A 25,114-nucleotide genomic window follows, 5' to 3' on the forward strand; every position below is an offset into this window, starting at 1 on the left:
ATTCAAAAATTAGCCCTGCAGTTTTGAGAGTGAAAATACAGTGTCATGAAATGAAAAATTTAAATTTTTATACAGTTCCCCTGTTCTCTAACTTCTGATTAGAAAATTGTTGCCCTGTCTTTTCCGAGTACAACAAAAGGGGGAAAGGACAGCATAAATGAGGGAAATTAGATTTTTGAATTAAAATATCTCAGTGAATATTGCAGTTAAAAACATTTTTTTCTTCTCAGAAAAGACAGGGTAACAACCTTGTAATTGGAAGTTAGAGGACAAGGGGATCATTTAAAAATTTAGACTTTTTATTTTGTGACACTATATTTTGACTCTCAAAACTGGTACAGGGTAATTTTTGAACACTGAGCATTTTTTAAATTGAAACCATACCTCTACGACAAACGGTTTATGAGATAAAGGCTGCATTATCACTTACATGACACCATATATATATCACGCATGCAAATAAATTTCCAAGAAAAAAATTAGTTTTAGCTCTTAATATATTAATTTTGAACACATCAAAACACCTAGTCAATATAAGAGCTGCTGAGGACCACGTTATCTAGAAGTTCAAAGTTATTAGTTATATCTTGGAATTTAAATTGAAAATTATCTGGAGGATTTTATTTGAAAAGATTCTAAAAAAAAAAACCACACATAATTTTAAGCTCTACTTCCAGTATTCTGCTCTTGAAATATCAGACACATTTTATTATTAGCCGATCTCTATGGTGCATGTGGACACGCCTATTGTATTAATACTACCATGATCCACAGCAGTTTGCATTGAGTTACATTTTGTTATATAAATATATATATACTTTACTCATACCTGCCAAAGCAAAATAAAATACTATATTAAAAACAATTCCCAAAGCTGAATGCTAAAATGCTTTATCACTTGATAAAGGCTTCAGCTAACTAATAACTCATTTCACATGGTATTTCAATGCTTCAGTTATTTTAATTGGGGGGTTCCTTCTCTAAATACTGGGCTATCATAATATTGCACAGGGTGTAATTTCACAATGTTTAAAAATATGTTGAATATTATCAAAAAATATGTGACTTGGCATATAGAAAAATTCATTAATTATTTGCAGTAAAAAAACGTCAAAACAAATAAACTTGTCGATTATACAGAAATACATTGTTTCCTTTTTTTCTTTTATTTATTTATCTTTTTTTTTTCTTCTTTTTTTTTTGAGCACAAGAAGCAACACAGTTGAATGTAGCCCTCAAAAAATTCCGTATAGTAACATTTTCTTACATAATCCTTACTGAAAATAAACTATATGTGTGTGATTCACCCAAAATTTGTTCAAGCTTACCAGAAGCACACCAGATACTTCACCTAGAATTAAAAAAATCATCACAGAAATATATATTCCCAGGCTCAATCAGTGATGTTGATACATGATGAGTATGATCCAACTTCAGTTGAATTGATTTTTTATGAAATTATTACATTGAAAAAAAAGTACATTTCAAGGTGATAACGTTTTCAAATTCATTTCAATAAATGCTCATCAATCGATTAAGCACAAAATGGTTTATAGCATTTTTGTCTTTTTAAATTAATTTAATATAATAATGAAAAATTGAACAATATGTTAGCAATAACAAAAAGGAGGAACATTAGTTTCTCCAATTTTTCAATAAAGCATTAAATTGTAAATTTTTGTAAAAATAAGTAATAAGCAATTCATTGGATTAATCACATAGCATATACTTAGCCCACAACATTTTTTCATTTTTGAAGATTCAAAAACAAATAATTTAATTTCATATGAATTTGCACAAATGCAACATCAGTTGCAATAAAAAGTTTGTGATTTTTCTTAACAAAAAAGCAGCGTGTAAAACTTGTATTAAAATTTCTAAAAAATTTCTTATTATAGCGATAATTAACAACCATTGACCTAATCCAAATATGCTAATTTTTTTCAAAACAGAAAAAATTCTTCATAACACGCAACGAAAATAAATTGAAGAAAGGGGAAGGAAAGTAGTTAGTTCCATAGTTTCGAGAACTAAATCCACACAATATCCAATGCACCGATTTGTGGCAGCAAATGCTGCATTTTACTATTTAGTATTAGTCACAGCAAAAAAAAAAAAATGCCCATAAGACGTGCTTCAACATGGATGAGTGTATGGCAGTAAGAGAGAGAGATAATATGCAGTCTTTTTTTTTCATTTCTAGAATGATACAAAGCCAATGCTTGCACACATGACAGACTCCTCAGTATTGAACTGATGTGAAGGAGGGCCAACACTGAAAAATTTCTAGAAAATAAAATTACAAACGTTAGAGAATGGTATTTGCAAGAATCACACAATGAGAAAAACTGTTATAAACAAACCATTTAATTTCAAGATATTTATATTGGAATTGATTTTTTTCATTTTTCAAAAATTCAACTCATTCACGGATAGGCTTTTGTCATCAAATTTAAATTTCCTGTATAGGAAGTATTGGCAATAGAACTGGTTTCTTGGTTAATATGTTAGAAATACAGGGGGTGGGGGGGGGGACATATTACTGGCAGTAGATTTCACTTCGGTCTTCCCCTTCTCTTTCTCACCCATTTAACTTTATTCTTTCTTCACCCATTTTGTTCCCTCTCTCTCTCACATAAGTATATAGTGCAAAGATACATTATGTGGTGGGGGAATCACTAAACCAAAATATAGAAAGAATGAGGACAGCGAAAATTCTGTATATAGGGTTGCAATAAAACTTCACGAAGAGAAAAGAGGTAAAAAAAAATGGGGAGCTGGAATGAATTTCTTCCATTTGAGATTAAAACCAGATATGTCATCCATGATCATTAACCCTTCAAGGGGTTTTTAAAACTTTCCTGATTTACATGCTGATTAACTGCCACATTGGAAATAAAAGTGTATTAAGAACCTGAGATAATTCAGAGTGACCGAAATAAAACAGATCAAGTTTGACATGATACCTCGGGATTGCCACTGTAAAGGTTAAGAGATTAATGCGATCACATTGGGACTCAGGGTTTCTGATAACAGATTGATAACCATATCCAAAGGAAATCTAGAAGAGCAAACACTTGAATTCCCAAACTTGAAAAATCTGTAGTTTGTCATGTGGCAAAATATTACACTGGCGGAAAAAAAAAAAAAAACATAGAAAATAGAAGGGAAAATATGGATTTTTGAGGGACTACATAAGGTGACCATATAGCTGATTTTTCCAGGACATTCCTATATTTTCCCTGATTATGGCTTTTCTTTTTTTTTTTAAAAAAAGATACCTTGTTTTTTTCCTATATTTTCAATGGAACCCACTTCAATTTTTATTCTTTTCTTATAAATTGTATTATAATAATTATAACTTTAAATATGAATAGTTATCACACATATCTGTTATGATAAACTTTTTTTAAAATTCATTTTAATTCATTTTGATTTGCAGTTGTGCTTCATTTCCCGCCACTGATGACTTTAGCAATAATTGTCAAATTTACTCATTTTCTGCATAATATTTGCAAATAATGAACAATCAATTTTCTCGTTTTTTTTTTCAAATCCCATTTTTGTATGTTTTTGTCAAGGAAACATGGTCAGCATAGGATTGTAAAGATTGGAAGGTTTTATCAAGGAACTTTTTAGTTTTGCAAGCAAACAATTTGAGGATTTTAAGGAACTTTTTCATAGAGAGATGAAAAAGCTGAAAAAATTGGTTTCTAGTCAAATATTTTTTTTTTAAAGTTTAAAAATCAGAAGGCTCTCGGGTATATCAGAAGCATTAGCACCTATGGACTTTCATATCTAATCAGTTCAAGTGTGAGAAAAATCCAATGTAGAATAACATAGCGTTGAATGTAGAATGAAACGTAGAATGTAACATAGCAGCAATGTAGAATGAAACGTAGAATGTAACATAGCAGCAATGTAGAATGAAACGTAGAATGTAATATAGCAGCAATGTAGAATAAAACGTAGAATGTAACATAGCATTTTGTGAACATTGGACGTTAAAAGGTTAATATATTACTTTGATTTTAGTTCACTGGTTTACATGAAATTGTCATTTGAGATTGATCACTTAAGCATAAATTTATACTTACACATATAATCCCTAAGCTTCGTATGCTCCCTTTTCCTTCTGTTCCCTGTCTTTCTTGTGCTTTTTCTTTTTCAAGAAAGAAGGTGCTTTAATTCCCTTTTTCTCCTTTTCTTTTTCCTTCTTCTTCTCTTTCTTTGGAGAACCTTCACTAACATCCTTAACAGGAGAGGCCTACAAAGAAAATCATTCAGATGCAAACTTATTTCTCTGATAATATAATCATTAAAAAAATACATATTTATGCGAGTTGTATTGATTATACTTCATCAGGTTTTGCATTTTTCTACCAGATTTTCACAGGTGAAATTCATGCTATATATATATTCAGTTAACTACAGCAGAGGGAGGGGGGGGATTATGATTTGCCAACCAAAAAAAAAATAACCAGTTGGCTGAGGGTTGTGTATTACAGGAGCAGTGTTCAGAAAAAATAAATTTCAAGTTCAGGAAATACTAAACTCACTAAATATTCTTGTGTGCTGGACAAAAGATTACCTGCTTAACATTCAGAATACAGGGTGGACGAGAAGTCCTGGATACATTTTAAAAAGTTAACAAATCAACCTATTGATATTAAACAATGTGGTTTGAGCTAAAACACTTATGACCTAGTTTTCTTGATAAATTAAGAAAACAGAAAAAGTACAAATTTCCCTCACAAGTGACTCTGTAAAATGAAAAACTCAGCATAAAACATAAAATGTAACACAGTGCATAATTAATGTTAGTGACAATTTGCATTACATAAAACTACCATATTTCAACACGAACACCCCTTTCACCTGTTTAGAGGTGGCCTGAGCTAAAAAGACCACTGATATTGGAAAAATGGTGGTTTCATGCACTGCAAATTTTCATAAACATTAAATGCGCACTATTTAAGTTGCATTTTCAAATTCAAAGCAAATTATTCATTTTCACACATACAGAAAGATTTAACATTAATTTTTGTAAAACATACTTGCCATCCAGACATTATAATGCCTGTACGGATGATTGAAAACTTGCATGATAATTGAGGAATTAAATAAAAAATATGACATCAACAGAAACATTAAATAAAAGACACTTATACAATATAAACAAGACGAAATTATCAATGTCAAATAAAAAATTTAATGATAAAAATTAACAAAAAACACACACACAACACAAAAAAACAAAATTCTTGGTGCATAATGTGAAATAATCAAAACATTAAATAAAAATTATATGGGGGGAAAAAATGAAAATCTCACATACATAGACAACACAAAAAAGAGCAATTTTTTTTAATTGAAAAATATGCATAATTAAAATGGCAAAGCTAAAGTGAATAAATTTTATTGCTCCTCCTGAAGGTCAAAATAAGAGTCTGCATCGTCTATTGAAATTAATAATTTGAATAATGATTATTTTAAATGCTGCAGGTGCAGGTAAATTCTGTATTTCTAGTGGTAATGGAATATATCATTTCGGAGATAAATAATAAAAATGTTTACGAAAAATTTCTTCCCTAAAAGTAGGAATATGGTAAATTATGTGAGGTCTTCACTCGGATAGATTATCCTTTTAAATTGCATAAGCCTTTATTATGGTTTAGGAAAAGAATAATATGGAAAAGAGCATTATGGCGCAAAGGAAGTAGATTAAGATTTCTGAAATTTGCAGAAGAATGAGACTGACCCGGACTCAAAATTTTGAAAACTTTTTGCATTGAAAAGAAAGGCAATAAATTAGTTTTATAATCACCACCCCATTTAATAACTGTACCATAATTTATAAGTGAATAAAACCATGCATAGTGCAGGTCTTTTAAAAAAATTAGCAGAAATTTTCTTACTTAAATAACAAATATTGTACAAAACAAAGTTTTTCAAGTAATTCATGAACATGACATTTCCATTTTAAATTGCTGTCTACATTTAAACCCCAGTATTTAATATGATTCACTTCTTGAAATGAATCGCAATGACAATAAGATTGCAAATCACAAGCGAGGGTATGAAATTTAAGATTAAGATGTAAATCAGATTGCATAAGATTGAACTTAATGTATTTTGTTTTCTGTAACTTTAGCAGAGAACCATTTTTGAATTAATATCAAATCATGGTTAATAAGATTCTTAAGACAGTCACGATCATCACATGAATACATTTATACAGAATCATCGGCATAAGTGGTCATGGAACCATAAAATTCCAAATTACATAGATCATTTAATGAATATCAGAAAAAGCAAAAGACCCAATATAAATCCTTGTGGGTCTCTTCTTTATTTGGACATAATTACTCACATTAACCTGTATTTTGACTCTTTGTTCTCAATCAGATAAATATGAAGTAAACCAATTTAAAATATGACCCCGAATACCAGCTGAATTAAGTTTTTGAATGAGAATATAATGATTTACATTGTCACACAAAAGTCTTCAAAACATCTAAAATATTACAACAGTAAATTTTCTCTTGTCAATGCTATCATAAATACATTTTTAAAAGTTCAAAAGGACATTTTCAGAACCCCGTCTAATGGAACCAAATTGGTTTTCAGCCAAAAAAAACTGTAGAATACCAAAAACTATGCATTGTAATCGAAAGGATTTTTTCAATAAGAAAAAATTGGTGCAATTGAAATGGGTCTATAATTTGGCAGAGAATTTTTATGAGCTTTAGAAACAGGAGTACTAGTGGCTCGTTTCAGTGACTCAGGAAATACAGCAAGTTGAAATAAGGTATTTATGAACTTCGTGACAAATTCAAAATTATTTACAGCAAACTCTTTAATCAAATATATATTAATTCCATCGTAATCATAGGAATTACTTTTAGAGAAATAATTTATATTATGTACCTCAAGATCGACTACATCAAAAAAGGTAAACAAATTTATGGTTGACGAAATGTATTTTTTTAAATCATCATTGTTACCAAATAAAGGCATATTGTGGCTTATATGATCAAAGTGGGTGTTGAATTGATTTGCTAATTCTAGAGTATCAGCAGAATCTGGCAAAACAGCTTTATTTTTGTTTTTGACAAAATTGTTAATAAACTCAAATTTCTTAAACTGTTGCTTGTAATATTCATTTTAAAATAATTTAATATGTGTTTTAAGTTCATTAGCTGCGCATAGATATGTTATGTTGATTCTGTAGAGAGGATATTTCTGCATTTTTTCATACAGTTTTTCTTTTCTATGAGAGAGAGAACCATACGTAGCAATTTGCTTGTCATCCAGTAATTAAATTTGCATATTCTCCTAGAGCGATATTTGAAATTATTTTTTAAGAGAGTTCAATGCAAATGCAAACATTTGATATTGTACATTGATATCAATATTATCCTATTAAGTCTATTTTTTTTGATTGTTGTAAAATTTCTGCAATCAAATTTTTGAGCTTGGAAATATGTCACAACTCAATTTCATAGCAATGGGAAAATGATCAGTTAGATCATAGTCTCCCAAACTTTTTGTTCCATGGCCCCTTCATCAGAAATTTTTTCCTCTCATCGCCCCCCCCCCCCAACTCAAGTAAACCAATAGGATCCTATGTTAAATCAGTAAATTCTATCGCCCCCTTGGACCATTCCATCGCCCACCAGGGGGCGATATTGCCCACTTTGGGAAACACTGAGTTAGATTATTAAAAAATACCCTGGAAGAAATAGTGGATGAATTATATTGTGATTTAAAACAGATATGATCAATACATGTTGATGTATCTCTCTCTCTTATAGGTTTATTTATAATGCATTTAAAACCATATTCTTTTAAGCAGTTCCAGTAATCATGTAAGTCAATACTGTTAGCAAAAAAAGGTCTATATTCAAATCCCCAATAATTATATTATCATCAAAATTAAGGTTGGAGCAAACAGATTGGAACTCATTATTAAAGTCAGCTATAGTGAATTGGTGAGAGCAATAGACAGATAAAAGTGTAATATTAAATTCTTTAATGAATGATAATAGGATACCTTTTGACATTATGAAATGAATATCAGTTTGAGAGAGACCTAGATTTTCTGTGCAAAGACTGTGATATCCCCCTCCTCGACTTATTTTCCTCTAAAACCGAAAGACAAGTTGAAAGCATTTCATTTATTATACACTATTAATGAAGATTAATAATTAATAATTTTTTCATTCTAATAAAGTTAATTTAAACAATCTTAAAATTCTGCTAAAAAATTATCATACTTAGCTAGCAAACTCTGAATGTTTATATTTGTTTGAATACAAACATTCAAACACAATGTTTGAAATATATTTAAACTATGTGGTTGGCAGACGTCAAAAATGAACTTAAATCATCTAGACTTGAATTTTATGTATGTTGAATTTTTTATTTTAGTGTCACCTGTGAGTGACATTTGTGCTGTTTTTTTAATTCATCAAAAAAAAACTCTAGGTCATGATATAAGGGGTCGTTCAAGTATTACATCAGCATTGATAGGGTGGGGGTTCCAATTTGCTGGCTTTTGATGAAAAGGGGGGTAAGGGGTTTGGATGATGCTTATGTCATCAACCACCCTTTATAAAAATATGAAATATTTTTAGCCTACTAAGAATATTTTATATCTTAATCCATCAATATTTAATATTTGCATCTTATTCGGTGCACCAAAAACGAGAACAACCTTTCCCTAGTTTGTGGGCACGTGAACTAACATTCTCTCTATTGATAAGTCCCCTACAGAGCTACTTTAATGATCTCTAAATGTTTTGTGGAACCAAGTGACATGGAAATGTGTAATAAAAAAAACATTTAAAAGCTATGGAACTACGCCATCCATCACTCAAGTGATCCGTAATTATGCCAAGGATCACTTAAGTAATCTGGGATTGTGGGTAACTTGAATGATATAAAACTGCACTGGGGGTCGCTTAAGTGCTATAAAACTGTGCCACATTTCACTCAAGGGTTCTCTAAATGTGCCATCAATCACTTAAGTGTTCTGAAACTGTATTGAGAGTCACTTAAGTGATCTGTGAATGCGCCACAGGCCTACTTGAGCGATTTGAAATTGTACCACGGTTCACTTAAACGATTCATAAATGTGCCGATTGGTTCATTTTTACAAAATTAGGTTTGAGAGGGTAGGCCACATCAGAACCCTTAGGGCTATATTTGGCCCGTGGGTCCAGGATTTCCCACACGCAACTTATCGTCTAGTGGGGGGCAACGAGCCCCTTGTGCCCAGCGAGCGTACGTCTTTGATCCCACCAATATGCATTAGGAGGTAGGGACAGAGCTGACAATTTTGTTGACAAGGGGGAGAATCAGAGTTTCGCTGATGAGGAGAGGATCAAAAATGGCTAAAAATTTGCTGATTTAACACATATATAAATGGCCCCCAAGTATTTAAGTGCAAACCACAACCTTTTATATAAATGGTTGATTTATCAATATTTGAAATGCGACCAGGACTTTTTCGTCCACCCTATGGTTTTTGGTCATTGCCAAGTCTAGTTAGTCAATATGATAAGTGAATTAAGTTTGTATAAAGCACTTTTCCCTGATTTGTTCAATCAGGACACATATTTCAATTATTGAAATTTCATACTCCTTGATATCTGTAGCAAAAAAGGGAAAAAAACGTCAAAATACATACCTCTCTACTGCTACGTGAAGCAATAGAAACATCACTTTTTTCTGTTTTCATCTTCTGACCATTGACTTGGCTAGCTGTAAAACAGAATAATACATGCAACTATGAATATTACACACATAGTTACATGTGCATTATAAAAGCCTCAAAATTGAAATGCAGTCCAAACACATTTTATGATTTCAAAAGTAGATACCCATATTCGTTTATTTACTTATTAATCACCTATTAGACATTGCAGCATTTTTCAGCCCTTTACCATATAGCAGTGAAAAAAGAAATGGATTTACTTCTGAATGGGTTTTTACACATACAGTATTTTTACATGCATTTTCATGTCATTATTTTTAACTATAACAGGAGCATAGAACTTTCAATAAAATCTTTCCACCAAAAAATACAGCTATCATGTTAGGGCTCAGTATTTGATTTCATCATTACTGTTATAAATAGATACAGTTCATTCAATAATTACAATTACTCGTTCAAATAGTTACAGTTGATTGTTCAGGGAACCATTGTTGTCCGATGGTTTTTCGCCCATTTCAGACATTAGCCCTGCTATGACAAACTTTCAAAGTAGCCTATCGTTCAGTCCCGGTACTTTTTGGTATATACCGGGCAATGCCAAGGATTTCTCCAATCACTGACAGCATCAAAGAAGTGAGAAAAAGTTACAAAGATTTGTAACAATGCATGTCTGAAATGTATTGTTAGAGAACCACGGTAACCAAAGTAAACATTCCAAAAGTGATTGTGGGGCCAAGAAATCATTGTTGTCTGATGGTTTTTCACCCATTTTGGACATTTGCCCAGCTTTGACGAACTTTCAACATAGCCTATGGTTTGATCTTGGTACTGTTTGGTATATATGTAAAATTTGGCGCCGATCGGTCTAAAATTGTAGATTTGTATAAAGAACAAACATACATACTTTCACATTTATATGCAAGATCAAATTTTTATTGTGAAAAATTAATTTCTATGGAACTGCTGATGAAAAGATTAAAATTTTAATGGATACTCATTATTTAATATTGTGTAATCAAGTCATGTATTGCTCATGTTAATTTCTCATATATTTAATGATATATTTTTATGATTTTTAAATATCAGTTCATTTAATGGAAACTTTTGGGATTTTAGAAGTTACTATCAATCATTCTAAAAATTTTCAAAATGATTAATCAAGGAATTAAAAAAAAAAACTGCACACATTTGTCATACCAAAGTTAAATTTCATCATTCAAAAGTGCAACCCTTATAACCTAAAAATATTTTTGGATTTTTTTTCTCACAATGGCATACAGGTTTATAAATGTTGCCCTCTCTGTGAAAAATAAGGTACACAATACACCATCATTGAGAAAAATATCATTTCACACACACATAAGTCTCTTACTAACACAACAACTACTTACATTTTGTCTTATGTCGCCTTTCAGAAAATGTGCGTTGAAAAAAGTTCATTCGCTTCTCACTTGCAACTAAAACACACATGCAATAAACATGATGCGAAAACATGCTCAAAAAAGTGAACAAAATCCATGCATAAACATCAGAATCAGATAGGGAAAAAAGAAAAGACAGAAGTGAAGAACATACAAAGAAAGAATAAAATGTGCTCACACAAAAGGAAAAAGACAAACACAAAACGTAAAACATGAAAGGACAAACACAAAAGAGCAAAAGAAAAACACAAATACATTTCCATTTTGGTAATCTGCTTTGCTTAAATACATCTTCAATAATTCGCAATTACAGAGCTAAAGCTTATTTTCATATCCATGGTCAATGCTACTTCATTTGGCTATACCTCTGTTATTAAATATTAGATATCAACACAATTCACAATATTTTAGCAAGAAAGGTTTAAACTCCATGTTCATTAAAACCCATCTCTAACATTTTGGATGAACGATGCACATAATAAAATTGGAGGAATTACTTTCAGACCGACTTCCATATTTGTTTTAAAAGTTGTTTTAAGAAACGTTTATAGGGTCATTATAGCAAAACTCCAGCACACATACTGAAACATTTCTTCCAACAACAAAAAAATGCAGTTTATGATCTTCCAGAAAAACCTTAAAAAAATACAGTAGAACTTGGTTAATCCATGAATGTTGGATAATTTGAACTTTTATGAACACTTGAGTTTTCCATCTAATTTAATGTTAAAACTTCTTGTTTAATTCAAACTTTTTTGAATTTTCTGGGTAATTCAAAGTTTGAGCAAAAAAATCATGATTTTTGTATGAGCAAATTCAGTTTGGAAAAATTCTACAATAAGCCAGATTTTGCTGTCCTTGACCAAGTTGTTTCACAAATTTTTAAAGACTAATAAAAGTTTAAGAATTCTATTTTTCCTCTATTTTTTTTAAATATTTTAACATTGTTCCACTAGAGTACATCGAGAATGTATACTACTTGATGCCAATTATGTTTTGTTTTCAACCTAATAGAAATTCAAGGTGTACCATTCAAAATCTTTTTATCGTTATTAAGTGTATAGACAGTAGCAGAAAGAACAAATCACAATACATTAATGAAAGTGAATTTCCTTGATAACATAAAAATGGTAATCAAAATTTGGGAAAAAGTTTTGTAAAAGAGTTTTGTATCATGAACTGTTTCTGTAAATCAGGCTTTGAACATGGTCAAGAAATTCTGCAGTGATACTGATTCCAGAACAGTGGAACAATGTAGCAACTAAGATCAATTATTAAGATATATATTGATATCTCGTATATACTGATATAATTATAAAATATTTAAAATATTTTGCAACTGATAGAATGTTAATAATTGATAACTATTATTTTATGTGAATGTTAATGATTAACTTATAATTTGTAGTCATTTTATGGGTATAGTGTAGATTAAGCGGATAATTCAAACTTTTTCTAGTGGCTTTGAACTTCAAATTAGCCAAATTTGACTGTAGATATAAAATAGTGATTTTTCCCAAAGCTATCAATTTAAATAATTTTTCTAATAATGTAATGAATCAATAAAACTAAACAAATGTACCTATTTAACATTTCCTGATTTTGCAGTTTTAACTTTCATATGTATATTTGCAAATAAAAACTTCTTTATACTGTGATGCTTTGCACATAACCTTCCAATCTAATGTGACAATTCCTCAGGACTGAGTATGCACGAAACTTGAAAAGCCAGACAGATACCCTCATTAATATTCCTTGGAGAAACTAATACAAAGGATATCTGTTGAACACGCATGAAATTATTGGTTAGACTTATTTAGAAAATATTATACAAATAATCAATTTTTGATCGTTTTTGTGATACAACAGCCATTTTCATCAAATGAGGGCTAATTAGACCGGGAGCTACAGTTTATTGCTGAATCCAAATGGCAGCATTTGGCATTCTACTTTTTTACTCACTGAGAAGTTAGTGGACTAACCCCTTTAGTATGCAACTCTTCCTGCAGCAGCAATCTTTTCTGGTCATATTATCACATCTGTGTTGTACATCCACATCAGGAATGTTTGACAAGAACAATTCAGGTATTCAATTTGATGACACCTATAAACATCTTTTGGTACTTTAAGTGAGTGTCTTATCAACCTGGGCTACCACGCCCTATTATATTACAATTTAAGATTGGGCATGACCAATTAGTGTCATATTGTTGGGCACCAGTGTATCAGCTTCCTGAACATTATTTTGCGGTACCTCAATTTTGAAGCTTGTAATAGAGGGGGGGGGGAACTTGGTAAATAACATTGAGGAAAAGTATTTATTTTGATTTCAATTTTTTGTTTAAACATGAAATAAAATTTCTTAAAATTTTTCTGGACATATTCTTGTTGCTTAAAATTGAAATGCACATAAATATGTATATAACAGAAAAATTTTATAACAATACCTCTTTCAGGAACTCTTGTAGAATATGAGCGTTGAACAGTCGTGACATCAGGACTTTCAGCTGGGTAGAATGTTGTGAATTCATAAAAATTAAAATGTCAAACATGCAGTATTACATGCAAATTTACGGAAATAAAATCAATGGCAATATAGCAGGTTTTTTTTATTTAATCACACTGATAGTTTTTCTTCTGAAAATTAGCTTTCAATAGCAAAAAAGTCCTTTCGATCACAAAAAAAATTAATTTCCACAATTGTCATGAAAAATGTTTGGTGATATGCATGCATAAGCTATGTAGATGTCACTAGCAATATTTTAAATTTAAAAAAAATTTAGTGCACACAAACCTTAAAAAAAATTAAACATGCATACATGAGGGTGCATACCTGATTATGTACGATACATCATAATATAAAAATTCCTACTGTCAGCACTAAATTCAGTTGATTTATCATTATAAAATTAAATATTTGATTTGTCCAGATATACAGTATATATAAGAATAATTATAAAATTTAGATAAATTCTTAGTGCATATTATTCATGAACAGCATTCTGTGAAATAAAAAACAAAATACCTTCAACCGGAGTAGGAGCAGTGGGCGTTTCTGTAGGTGACTTAGATGTAGGTGGAGTTGAGGGGGGCTCTGAATATGTTATTTGTTCAACAGGTTCCATAAGCAGAGGCTTGATTTCATCTGGCACATCATCAACTATGACACAACATTGAAAAAAAATTATTAAAACATGAATTATTGAACATATATTGGTTTATAGCATACATCAATTAAAATTAGTCTGATGGACATTCGATGGTAGTTTAATAGACTCTTACTTGATTCGCCCCGTTGCTTCCTTTCTACAATTTTCTTATATTCTTCAATATCTTTGTCAGTTATGTTATCGAACGGATTTTTCGAATATGCACTCTTGTACACCATTGCATTGTGCTGGAATTCCCGCTGGATAATACCTTTTGAAGCAGCACCAACTAACACAACTTGATCACTTGATGTATTCAGCATGTCCTCCTATGGGAAAAAAATATTTTGCCAAATAATGAGAGAAGCAATCTTTAAAATTTAGCAAAATATATTAATGAAGATCCTGATCAATAATTCAGCCCAATCTAAATAACTATTTTGATGTATATATGACTGGGTGGGTTTTATGATTTATTTTATGGCTGCAATATCATAGATGTGGTGATTGAGTTTGATATTACAAGTCCAAACTTTTATTTGGTTGTCTGAAGGTCTGTAAAATGGCATCAGATGGAAAGAAAAAAAGGGTTAGTCTTAATATCGTGTGAACTCACTACTATAGAAAACGTATTCAGATATACTGGGGGAAACCAGTTCTAACTACAGTTTTGGACTGACAGTATGGGCTTGATCTATCAACAAAATGGTTCTGCATTCCATTTCCATTGTGATGTTTGTGAATTTGATCACAAAAATTGTTAAAGCAATAGATTGGCCATGTTAGGAATGATGACCACCAACTGCTATTATGTTTCCTAAGTTCCCTCAATTTAGTCCCTGTGGTACACAAAAAAAATTGTGATTGTAGAATTTTGTGATCATACGTCAAATATGCCTGCAATAAAATCTTAAAACCCTTCCAATCCTTTGTAGACACACTGTACTTTAGCAGAATTAATAAATATTCTTAATGTATATTATTAACCTTTGGTCAGGCATAGCTCATCTGCGAGATTAAAAATTGTTTAGGCTCAAAGAAAGAGCTTAAACTTAACTCTTCACTCAAACACGGTTATATTTGCATTTTTATTTAACATGTTTTATATTTCCTTGCATTCCGAATAAAAAAATTTGAACAAAACTTAAATTCTTCAGGTAAACTCTACCCTCCAGCACAGAAAAATTGGTGCTCTATCTCACAGATTAGATGTGCCCAACCTAAGGTGAAAAATCTAAAACAGACTTGGTCATAAGCTTTAAATGAATGGAACGCTTATGTAGTAATGAAATTTAAAAATAATTCATTCATAGGAAGGTAACATTGTAAAATGTAAAGACCAAAATACCTGCATCTTTCTAACTTCTTCCCAAGTTACGCCTTCTAATATATTAGATTGTGGTCCGGCTGATATCTTTGATTTCATACGGTTTTCTTTCAACTATAATCAAATGTAAAATTCACAAATGTGTCAAATTTACAAATGCACATAAATAACTAAATTTATGAAAATACTGTAGGATAATTGACAGAGTTTCAGGTTAAATCTGATGTGCTCTTCATAAATTCATTTTCAAAATTAGACGCAGTGAAATGACATTTGTCATGCAAACCTTGGTTCACAGAATACTGCAGCTTGCAACAAAAGTTCTACAGCTAGTGAAGGTTGAAACTAAACTAGTGTTTCCCACAATGGGAGAAAGAAGCAACATAGGATCCTATGGGTTAGCTCAGCTAAAAGGGCGATAGGATTAATTTTTTTGAGGGTTAGGTCATATGAAAAAAAGTTTAGAAGATTCTAGACATCTGAACCATTGAAGGTGCTTGATGACATTGGAGGACTACTTTGCAAAGTGTTGTCTGTATGTAATCTTTGAAATGTTGCAAATGTAATAGTTATTTCATGTAACATTATGAAGCACAAAATTTCATCTTTCAATTGTGTAAAATCTGTATCTGGAGTTTGTTATTCACATTAGCTTAAATAATCAGGATCCTACTGTAAATCTTTCAAAGTTGATCATGCGAGTGAAGGATAGCTTTTTTTTTTTTATAAAATTTAATTTTGTCATATGTAATACATGTGTACTCAGCCACTATCCAAAATTTGCTCTTTCACCAGGATTATCCGGCTCCTATATATCAATCTCTATGACTCTGGGTCATCATTGCATTGCCGTATTTTTTATGATAATTATGGCCATTTATAATTAGCCATAGCTATGGCAACCCTGATCAAAGAAATCTCAGTATTGACATCTTAGTGATACACAACAAAAGCCCAAATTTCAAACATTGGCTGGGCCAACTTTGGGCTTCTGCAGTAATATACATTCATTTATCATAAACACATTTAATGTACTCAATTACACTAGCTAATTGGCTGCAATAACATTCTTGCCAAGCCAAAGAGTGGTATGTAACCATTTCAGCTAACTGCTAGCTTTAGAAATTTACAAATGAATTACATGGTGACTTACTCAGATGCATCTTATGCTGCTGTTGAGGCCAGACATTAGCCCAGTTTGTGGCTTACCTGTGAGAGTTCCAGTCAAACAGTCAATGGACAGAGTGCACCTCACACTTTATGATATGGGCTTTGAACTGAAGACACACATTAATCAAGCTCAACAAGGGTAAAAGAACAAAGAATAACCATTGTTGATTATAATTATAAAAAAGTAGCATGGAGTGGTGTACAATTTTCAACTGTAGACCTACCATACAGCCTGAGAATGTCACTCAATAGAGATGAGTGTTTCTGGTCCTATTCTTTTCACAAATATGATTGTACTTTCATAAGTGTGTGGCTGCTCACTTTGTCTAAAATAAAGCCCACTGTGATAATTTCTTAGAACATCTTAAGAAAATGGGAGACCAAGAACATTATTGATAAAATTTTAAGTAAACTTTTACATTGTTTTCAGCTTATATATTAATTTTTTTATTGTAAGAGATGCCAGCAGCTACCATAAACCAGTCGCTCTCAAACTTTCTCAACCATGGCTCTCTTACTCTAGTCACGGATCATCTGCGGCTCCCCGGAATAGTTTAGTAGATATTTTCACTAATAAATGAATGACTTTGAAGCATAAATAGACACATGAATGAATATTTCCAGCTTATTCCAACATCTCTGATAAAACTTGGCAATGCCTCAAGGAGCTGTGATGCAAACTTTGAGAAACACTGCCCTAAACCCTTTAAAATAAATGTTTTTTGCAGTTTTTTTAACCCAAATTTAAAAATAAAAATCTTTTGAATCAACCCATGAGGACGATGAAGTTGAATGAGAACAGTAGTTTTTCCCCCTAAATGATTTTCATACAACAGTTTGTATCTAGTCTACTCCTTAGTAAGATGAAGGTAACAGACAATGAACTAGGGGTTTTTGTTTCGTTTCAATTAAATTCTAATAATTATTTCATTCACAGTTTATGCAGATGTATATCAAGTTTTTGCAATTGTTTTTTAAAGATTTGGATTTTTTTGCAAAAAAATAGGCTACGTTTTAGAAATTTTTGAATTGTGGATTTTTTTTTTTAAAAAGATGGCAATAAAAATAACCCTCACAAAAATGTGTGTTTTTTCCTTGTAAATCAATACCTCCCATTTCATGCTTTAAAACCAGAAAACCATGCTTCTAGTAATGGTTTTTCTAACCATGGTTTTTTTGTTTTTGAGAAAGATCAAATATTAACTAAAAAAAACCACAGCATCATTGCATAGCACAAACTAAATTTTTAACAGAAGGAAGTTTTTCACTTCTCCTGTAATAATATCCATGTACAATTTTTTCCAGTTCACTTTTTTAAAATTTAATATCAAAGTCCTATCATGTAAAACCACTCTCTAGTATGTACAATGTTTATGTTTAAAATTTATAAAAATTCGGTTAAAAATATATATACAGTGTATTGTGTTTAAAACGTTCTCACTTAGAATGTTTTTCTGCTTAGCACGGCTTGTTTTGATGGTCTCAACTAATGCTCATTGAGATTTACCATTTAAAGCCTTTTCCCACTTATGGTTTTTCATGATGGTTTTTGAATAACATTGTAAGTGTGGGATCTACTAATTTTTCCAACTCGAATATAAAAATATTATTGGCTTATTATAGATTTCCCACATATGATTGCATAGATTGAAAACTTTTCTTTATTTCCAATCATTATTCTTAAACAATCAACACGAGTTAATTTTAAAAAAACAGTTTTCTAGGCAAATGTTTCCAACAAGTTGAAAGTTTCACTTCGAGTTTTCTTGTTAGAACAACCACCCAATATGAACAAGTTAATAAAATAGTGTTGTTTAAACCAATGGGTTTCACCCTTTTTACACCTTTTGAACCAATAACAACTCTGATCTTTCAGTAATCAGTGGTCCAAAAAAGCCCACTGAACAATTTTATAAACCGATGGAAATAGGATAAATAATTCACAGACCAGTTCTACATAGCGGCTACATGACCTAAGCAAAATGTTTTGTGGACTGGTAGTTGAACACTGTATGTGCATGTTTTGTCTTTAACTATGCGAAAAATCCCATCTTTATTTTTCTGTAATTTTTTTAGTTCAGGAAAAAATTACTTTTAAGCATATTTAATGAGGTATCACACAGTATATAACCTAAGGTCACATTTGTTTTATATATATATATTATATATATTGAGAACTTAAATAATTCTTACTTTGTTATTGCTCATTGATGATTGAGCAGTTAAAGGGTGAAATAACACATCCACTTTTATTCTCCTCCCTTCAACACATATACTTATAAAACAAATGCATAGATTTATCTTCACGTACTCCCACAGGGTCCGTATGATCTGTCCTGGGAATTTGTTTGTGTTAGTAAACATCCATTACCAAACTGGGATTCGAACCCGGAACCGCACAGTCAGAGGCTAGCTCCCTAACCACTCAACTGCCAAGCAGCATTCATTGGGTATATTAGTTCATATGCCCAAAATATTATAAAATTCATAATTAAAATTCTCGACAGCATGTTTAAGAATTTAGAGAATTATTTTTTCTAATTTCAATATCACTCCCATGTAATGTTCCTTTCAATTATTTTTTTTTTACCAACATGGACCTGTTTTTCTGTGCAAGGTACTGTTCATATTACATAGCGTAAGAGAGTAATGATATTTGTGCATGTTGAATTATTTTCACTGTGCAGCTAAGAGAACATTGCACTTATGCCAATGCCTTTCTTAGCCATGAACCCCCACAAATATTAATTTAATTGCTGAAAAATTGTGTGAAATTTTCAAATTTTAAGTTTGGAAAAAATTTCAAATTGAACAAGAGAATAAAATTATCTGTTCCAATAAATTTGCCCTCCCGTGTTAAACAAATGTGATACATTCAATGCCAAAACAGCAAAGTTCTTTCATGTTTACTTTCAGATTTAAAAACGTTTTTGATGCAAATCTATGTGAAATGCTATTCTATTAAATTCCATCAATCATCCACTGTATGAGATGTATGCTCGCAAAAACACCATTGCTTGATATATATTTGTGACATTTCAATTTTCTTTTAACATTTTTTTTAATGAGCTGTTCACTACATTTATTTATTCAATATTGGTTGGCCAAGGCATATACAAGGGAATGCGGAAATGAAGTTAGAAACAATTGATAATTGATATTGAAAAGAAAATCTGAAACTGTACAATCAATGTTTGACGGGAGGTTGTTCCAGTCGGTTATTGTTCGAGGAAAGAAACTAAATTTGAAATAATCTGTGGATGAAAAGATAGGTTTCAATTTTTGTGAATGGTTAATTCTTTTTGAAAAGTATGAACCTGGAGTTACAAAATTTGAGGTGTCGATATGAAAATGACCATGAAGGATTTTCAAAAGGAAAGATAATCGAGAGATATATCTACGGGTAAAAAGCAGTTGCATATTGAGTTGGCAATTGAGTTCAGTGACAGAGGTAGAGGATGACCAACAATTAAGAATTATAAACATATTTTAAGGAATGATGTTAAAATATGAGAAAACAATTTATTTTTAACAGTATCAGCATTTGGGCAAAGTAAATATGTAATTATTTACTTTTAGAAATTTCTCAGAATAAATTTTGTATATTTTAAGTGTGAAGCCATTGGATCATTTTTCTTGCACTAATATTTCTTGCATATGATGGCTGGCTGAGTTCATAGAAGATTCTCAACAGCAACATTTTACAATTTCTTCCCCTACCTCTCTTACTGGGAGGTCTGTGTGCTAACCCCTTAGTGAAAAAACTTATTGCTGTAGCAGTGTAGTTTTGCAGTCATCTTGCCAACTATATGAATCCCTTGCATTTTGCTCTCACAAGAAACTTACCATCAAAGGAAACAAATGTTTTAGAAGAAATTTTTAGGGATAACTGAAAAATTAAAATTGAATTAATGCCCAAAATGAAAATTTCTTTTTCTCAAATATAAAAGTTTTGGATATAAAGAGGCTCATCTTTTCCATTAATATAGGAGAGATTTTTTTTCCCCCCATATTGGACAGCATTTTTACTTTTTACAAATATCAAAAAATGATGCTACTGAAAGATTCCTATATTGATGACAATACTTTTTGAACTAGTTTATCTTTAAACATTCAGAAATTGTACAGAATTCATTGTACGCTGTGGTGGTCGAGTGGTTATAGTGCCGGACTCGTGATGCGAGGATCCGGGTTCGAACCCCACAGTGGTGGTCGGCTGAAGTTGGTTTTCTGTGGTTCCCAACTTCAAGGCGCAAATGCGAGCCGATCTCCCCGTTAAAAAGTCTCGCCACAGAGAGCAACAGTCCTACAACGGTAAATCATTCAAACATAACACTTCACTCATAGTTAGTAAAAATGGGGGCAGATGACAGCACTACACATAACAAGCATTACATAGAAACAAACTTTACGTCAGGTTGCACTACACGTACACGCACATTGCCGCATGTACCGATTCGTTGGGGGGTTCCGCAGGGGGGGGGGGTGCATGTGTGGTGTAGCAGTAGTAGGTAGGGGCTCGGGGATCCATGATGTTCTTAAGTCAGCCATCTCGTTGGGCAATTTGCCTGTTGTGGCGTTGTATTTGTATTTGTATATTTGTATTTTTGTTGTTCTACCTTGTTTTTCAAAAATGAGTGATCAGTTCTGACAAAAATAAAATTTATAAATTTGTTTTAACAGCAATAGGGATGGGAAGCGACAAAGTCCATTTCGGAGCAGCAAAATTAAAGATTCTGAGCAGTTTTGGAGCAGCAAATTAAGGATTTGAAGCAGATATTTATAAACTAGAGCAGCGAAATTAACAATATTTTCAAAATAAAAAAACTGCACTGCCTTATTATCAAACATCTTTTCATCAGCTTGTTTTTCAGGCTTTTTACACCTTGTCTGAAAGAGCGGCTGTCATAAAATTTTTCACACCAGTATATTTAAGATGATTTTTGCTCACTTAAAGCACTATTTGCTGTCTGGAACAGCAGCAGTTTAAACAAACTAAAAATGTTCTGTAAGCTTTCAATTTTTTTATACTCTGAAAGAAATTGTTGCAAAACGGGAGAATTTTGGAAGAATCAACATGATATTTGGTGATTCAGCACTCATTATTTGGCGAAATTAGCGATTTAACGCTCATTATTCTGCAAAGTTTCTAAATTAGCATTCATAATTTTGTGGACATGCTCTTTTTACTCCCGGAACGAACATTTTGTCACGAAACATCTGGATTTGACGCAATTACGATCGACTACAGTAATTTCTGCTGCTTTCAGTGGCAACTTTTTTTTTAAATGGAAGCTTACTCACATTTGTGCTCTAATGCTGAAAGGCCATTGCAAACCATCTTCAGTTGCACGATCACGGATATTATCTGGTTTCACGCCTTATTTTAACTATTGGCCCGATAGTTTAAATAAGGCGATAGTTTAAGTACAGTGGAATAAAACACGCTCTTCTCGGAAAGAATCGTGCCATCCTTTCCGAAATTCTGGGTATACTGAAGCAAAATTCGCTATTTGGCAAAGAAAATTACGAACATGAGCTATTGGAGCAGGATGGTGCAAAATGTTAATTTTGGTGCAGTGTGGTGTAATTGCCGCAGAGTTCCACCCCTGCAGCAGTCATTAAGATTGATTGCTTAGGTGAAACCAAAAATGTGAATTAAACACTTCTTTGGAAATACAAAACACTTCTTATACAGGTTGGCATTCAAAAAGCTGACAATCTATATTCTGGTTCCTATAGATTTTCAGCATGTATTGCAGAGCATATTTTCCCATTTATTGCATTGGCCCACCAGTTTCTTTTTTTTTAGTTGAACTAAAATTCTGTAGAACTGTTTCATTTAGTTGAACATATTCCATTTTTTTTCTTTATAGGGCTGCACAGTTATTTTGTGTTAAATATTTATAGAATATATTGTCATTCATACCTGGCACTTTTGAAAATCTGGCACTCAGGTTCAGAGGTTGCCAGATTTTTGAAATGTCAACCAATATAATATATACATTACAGAAATTTAGATTTCAGTGAAAATAAAATGATGTAATTCCTTATCTGGTTGTATTCTAATACTGAATAGATAAAGTTAAGGTGTAACGCTTGAATTAAATAGGGAGGAATCAAGAGAAGCGACACATACATTTTCTTTGTTTTGTAATAGGTTTACATTCGTATTGTCCCCTCCCCCCCACCCATAACAGAAGCATGAATGTGCAAATTTTTACTTTTTGGGTTTATCAGCTGGTTGGATCTCTTATTTTGCTATCTAAATTTCGTCAAAAACTTGAATGTTCAACCCCTATTGAAATACGTATTACAAAGTATTTTAGGGAAATGGCACTTGCAGAGTAACACGAGTAGAATAAACATTCAAAGTCATTTTACATGTTTCGGAAATTAGAACATTCATGGTTCCTCTGGCATGAAGGCGGCCATATAGAAGTTATTCATGCTGATGTTGATTGTTATAATTGTTTGCATTCATACGCACATTTCATATAACAAGAAAAATAAAATAAAAATAACCAGAAATGGTCAGAATATTTAAACCAGAAATGGTCAGAATATTTATCAGAATATTTAAACTATGTCAGGAGATAGAAATGGTAAGAAAAAGTTTTTTTACCACTACATACAATCAACTCAAATTGTCACAAGTGCCTAAATCATATGAAAAGTTAAAAATATGTAGAAATTAATATTAACTTTATCTTGAATTATCAATTAATAAGCTTTGATAGTTTAATATCTACAAAAGCATTGATAATGAATAATATTTCACAAAAAATCTAAGGAAAAGTTTTACAAGATCAGAATGATTTTCAATATTTATTCAGATGAAAAATAAACTACTTATTGGCCGAAATGATTTTATAATATCAAAGAAATGAATTGAATTTCCAAGAGAATTTCATGATGAAATTGGTTATTTTTTAGAATCATTTAACTTGATTTTTTATTTTGGTACTTGAAATAGGTATAGTCTTATATATTAAAATGAGACATTTCAGGTTTTATATTCAATATCTTCAAGGATTGAGAAATATGTATACTAATGCAATTTGTTATCAAACATTTTTAATTTACGAAACTCAGCTATTTAAAAAGATTTTGTCAGAAATTTCTTCAAAATCTTGACTAATATTACCTGAACCTTTTCACTATAAACAGACATGGCAGCTGTAGAAGGAAATGAAAGTAATGCATGCATGGAGCAACAGTAACAGAAAAATATTTGTCTTCGGGGGAGGGGAATCCAAGCTACTAATTGCATCAACTTTTTTAACAAATGTTACAAAATGTTTTTCAATTAGATCTTTTTTAAAAAAAATTGTGCTTGTCTGAAATACGAATTAAAGAATGTTTTTTAACACAAAAATTGGCCGAAAGAACGCGAGATATAGCTAACCAGAGTATTTTACAAATTATAAGGTGTAACAATAAAGGTGAAAGGTAAAACAATAAGCGAATCGGAAAGGGAGAGTGAATTTGTTTTAAAAATGGAACTGAATTTATTCCTCATATTAATAAATGAGAAGTGAAGCTTCATCTGATTGCCTTATTCTTCCAATCAAGTTAATTCACTATTGGTACAAATAGAATAAAATTTCTGGGAAAATTTTTTCTTTATAATACTGAGAATGTGTGAATGTTGTGAAAATTCAGTCTCCTCATTTCAAATTTGCAAACTGTAGATACCTTGTACAACAGCAGATTTTGGTAATCAAGAACTATTATAAAATAATGAGGTTAAAACTGACCTCTTTCTGTTTGAGCTTAAACTCCCTGATGTCACCAGCTTTAGGTATAAATTGATGAGGAGTCTGAATTTTGATAGATGTGCCATGGGAAGGTGAACCCTCTTGCACCCACTGTAGGAGAAACAGAGAAGGGAAAATTCATAAAAGAAAAAAACTAAGCGAGGTAAGAAAATAAAGCAAAAAATTATTTAAAACTTTTGCAACACACTTACAGCAAATAGAATGCTAAAGCAAACGCATGCTAGAAAATATCACAATTGAAGCAACAACTGGGATGAGCAGATCAAAAGACAAGCAAAGAAGGAATTTTCCTGACAATTTTTTTTATAACAGAAAACTTAATTTGAATTTGGATACTTTTCAAGGGGTTAGGTTTACAAATAGAAATAGATTTCAGACCACACTTAGTCTACGAAACATTCAAACATTATCTCAGTTGTTGGAATTTATTTTTGTATCATACCCTATGATGAAGGAAACAAAAAAAAGTTAAAAGTACTGCAAATTGCACGGATCAATATTTAATAATTTAGTCATTTTCAAAACTATGTTTTTTTTTAATATTA

General features: G+C 31.5%; 1 protein-coding gene across 3 annotated transcripts in view; it reads right to left on the reverse strand.

Moving 5' to 3' along the window:
* Positions 1-2,021: 2,021 nt before the first annotated feature.
* Positions 2,022-25,114, reverse strand: part of LOC149076987 (protein hu-li tai shao-like) — a 62,449-nt gene continuing 39,356 nt past the window's right edge. Inside the window, exons 10-18 of one of the 3 annotated variants that reach the window (XM_089244716.1) lie at positions 24,549-24,659; positions 15,640-15,732; positions 14,425-14,620; positions 14,168-14,302; positions 13,590-13,649; positions 11,113-11,178; positions 9,695-9,768; positions 4,098-4,267; positions 2,022-2,286 (exon numbers count right to left, since the gene is read on the reverse strand). In XM_089244716.1, the coding sequence (XP_089100842.1) occupies positions 4,109-4,267; positions 9,695-9,768; positions 11,113-11,178; positions 13,590-13,649; positions 14,168-14,302; positions 14,425-14,620; positions 15,640-15,732; positions 24,549-24,659 (894 nt within the window). In that variant the 3' untranslated portion in view covers positions 2,022-2,286; positions 4,098-4,108. The remainder of the gene's footprint in view (positions 2,287-4,097; positions 4,268-9,694; positions 9,769-11,112; positions 11,179-13,589; positions 13,650-14,167; positions 14,303-14,424; positions 14,621-15,639; positions 15,733-24,548; positions 24,660-25,114) is intronic. The other 2 variants (XM_089244717.1, XM_089244718.1) reach the window with 2 other exon arrangements.

The sequence above is a fragment of the Pholcus phalangioides genome, unplaced genomic scaffold (assembly GCF_987345545.1).
Source record: "Pholcus phalangioides strain wild (caught in Gottingen) unplaced genomic scaffold, Ppha-v1.0 ptg000015l_1, whole genome shotgun sequence".
In the NCBI taxonomy this organism is placed as follows: Eukaryota; Metazoa; Arthropoda; class Arachnida; order Araneae; family Pholcidae; genus Pholcus; species Pholcus phalangioides.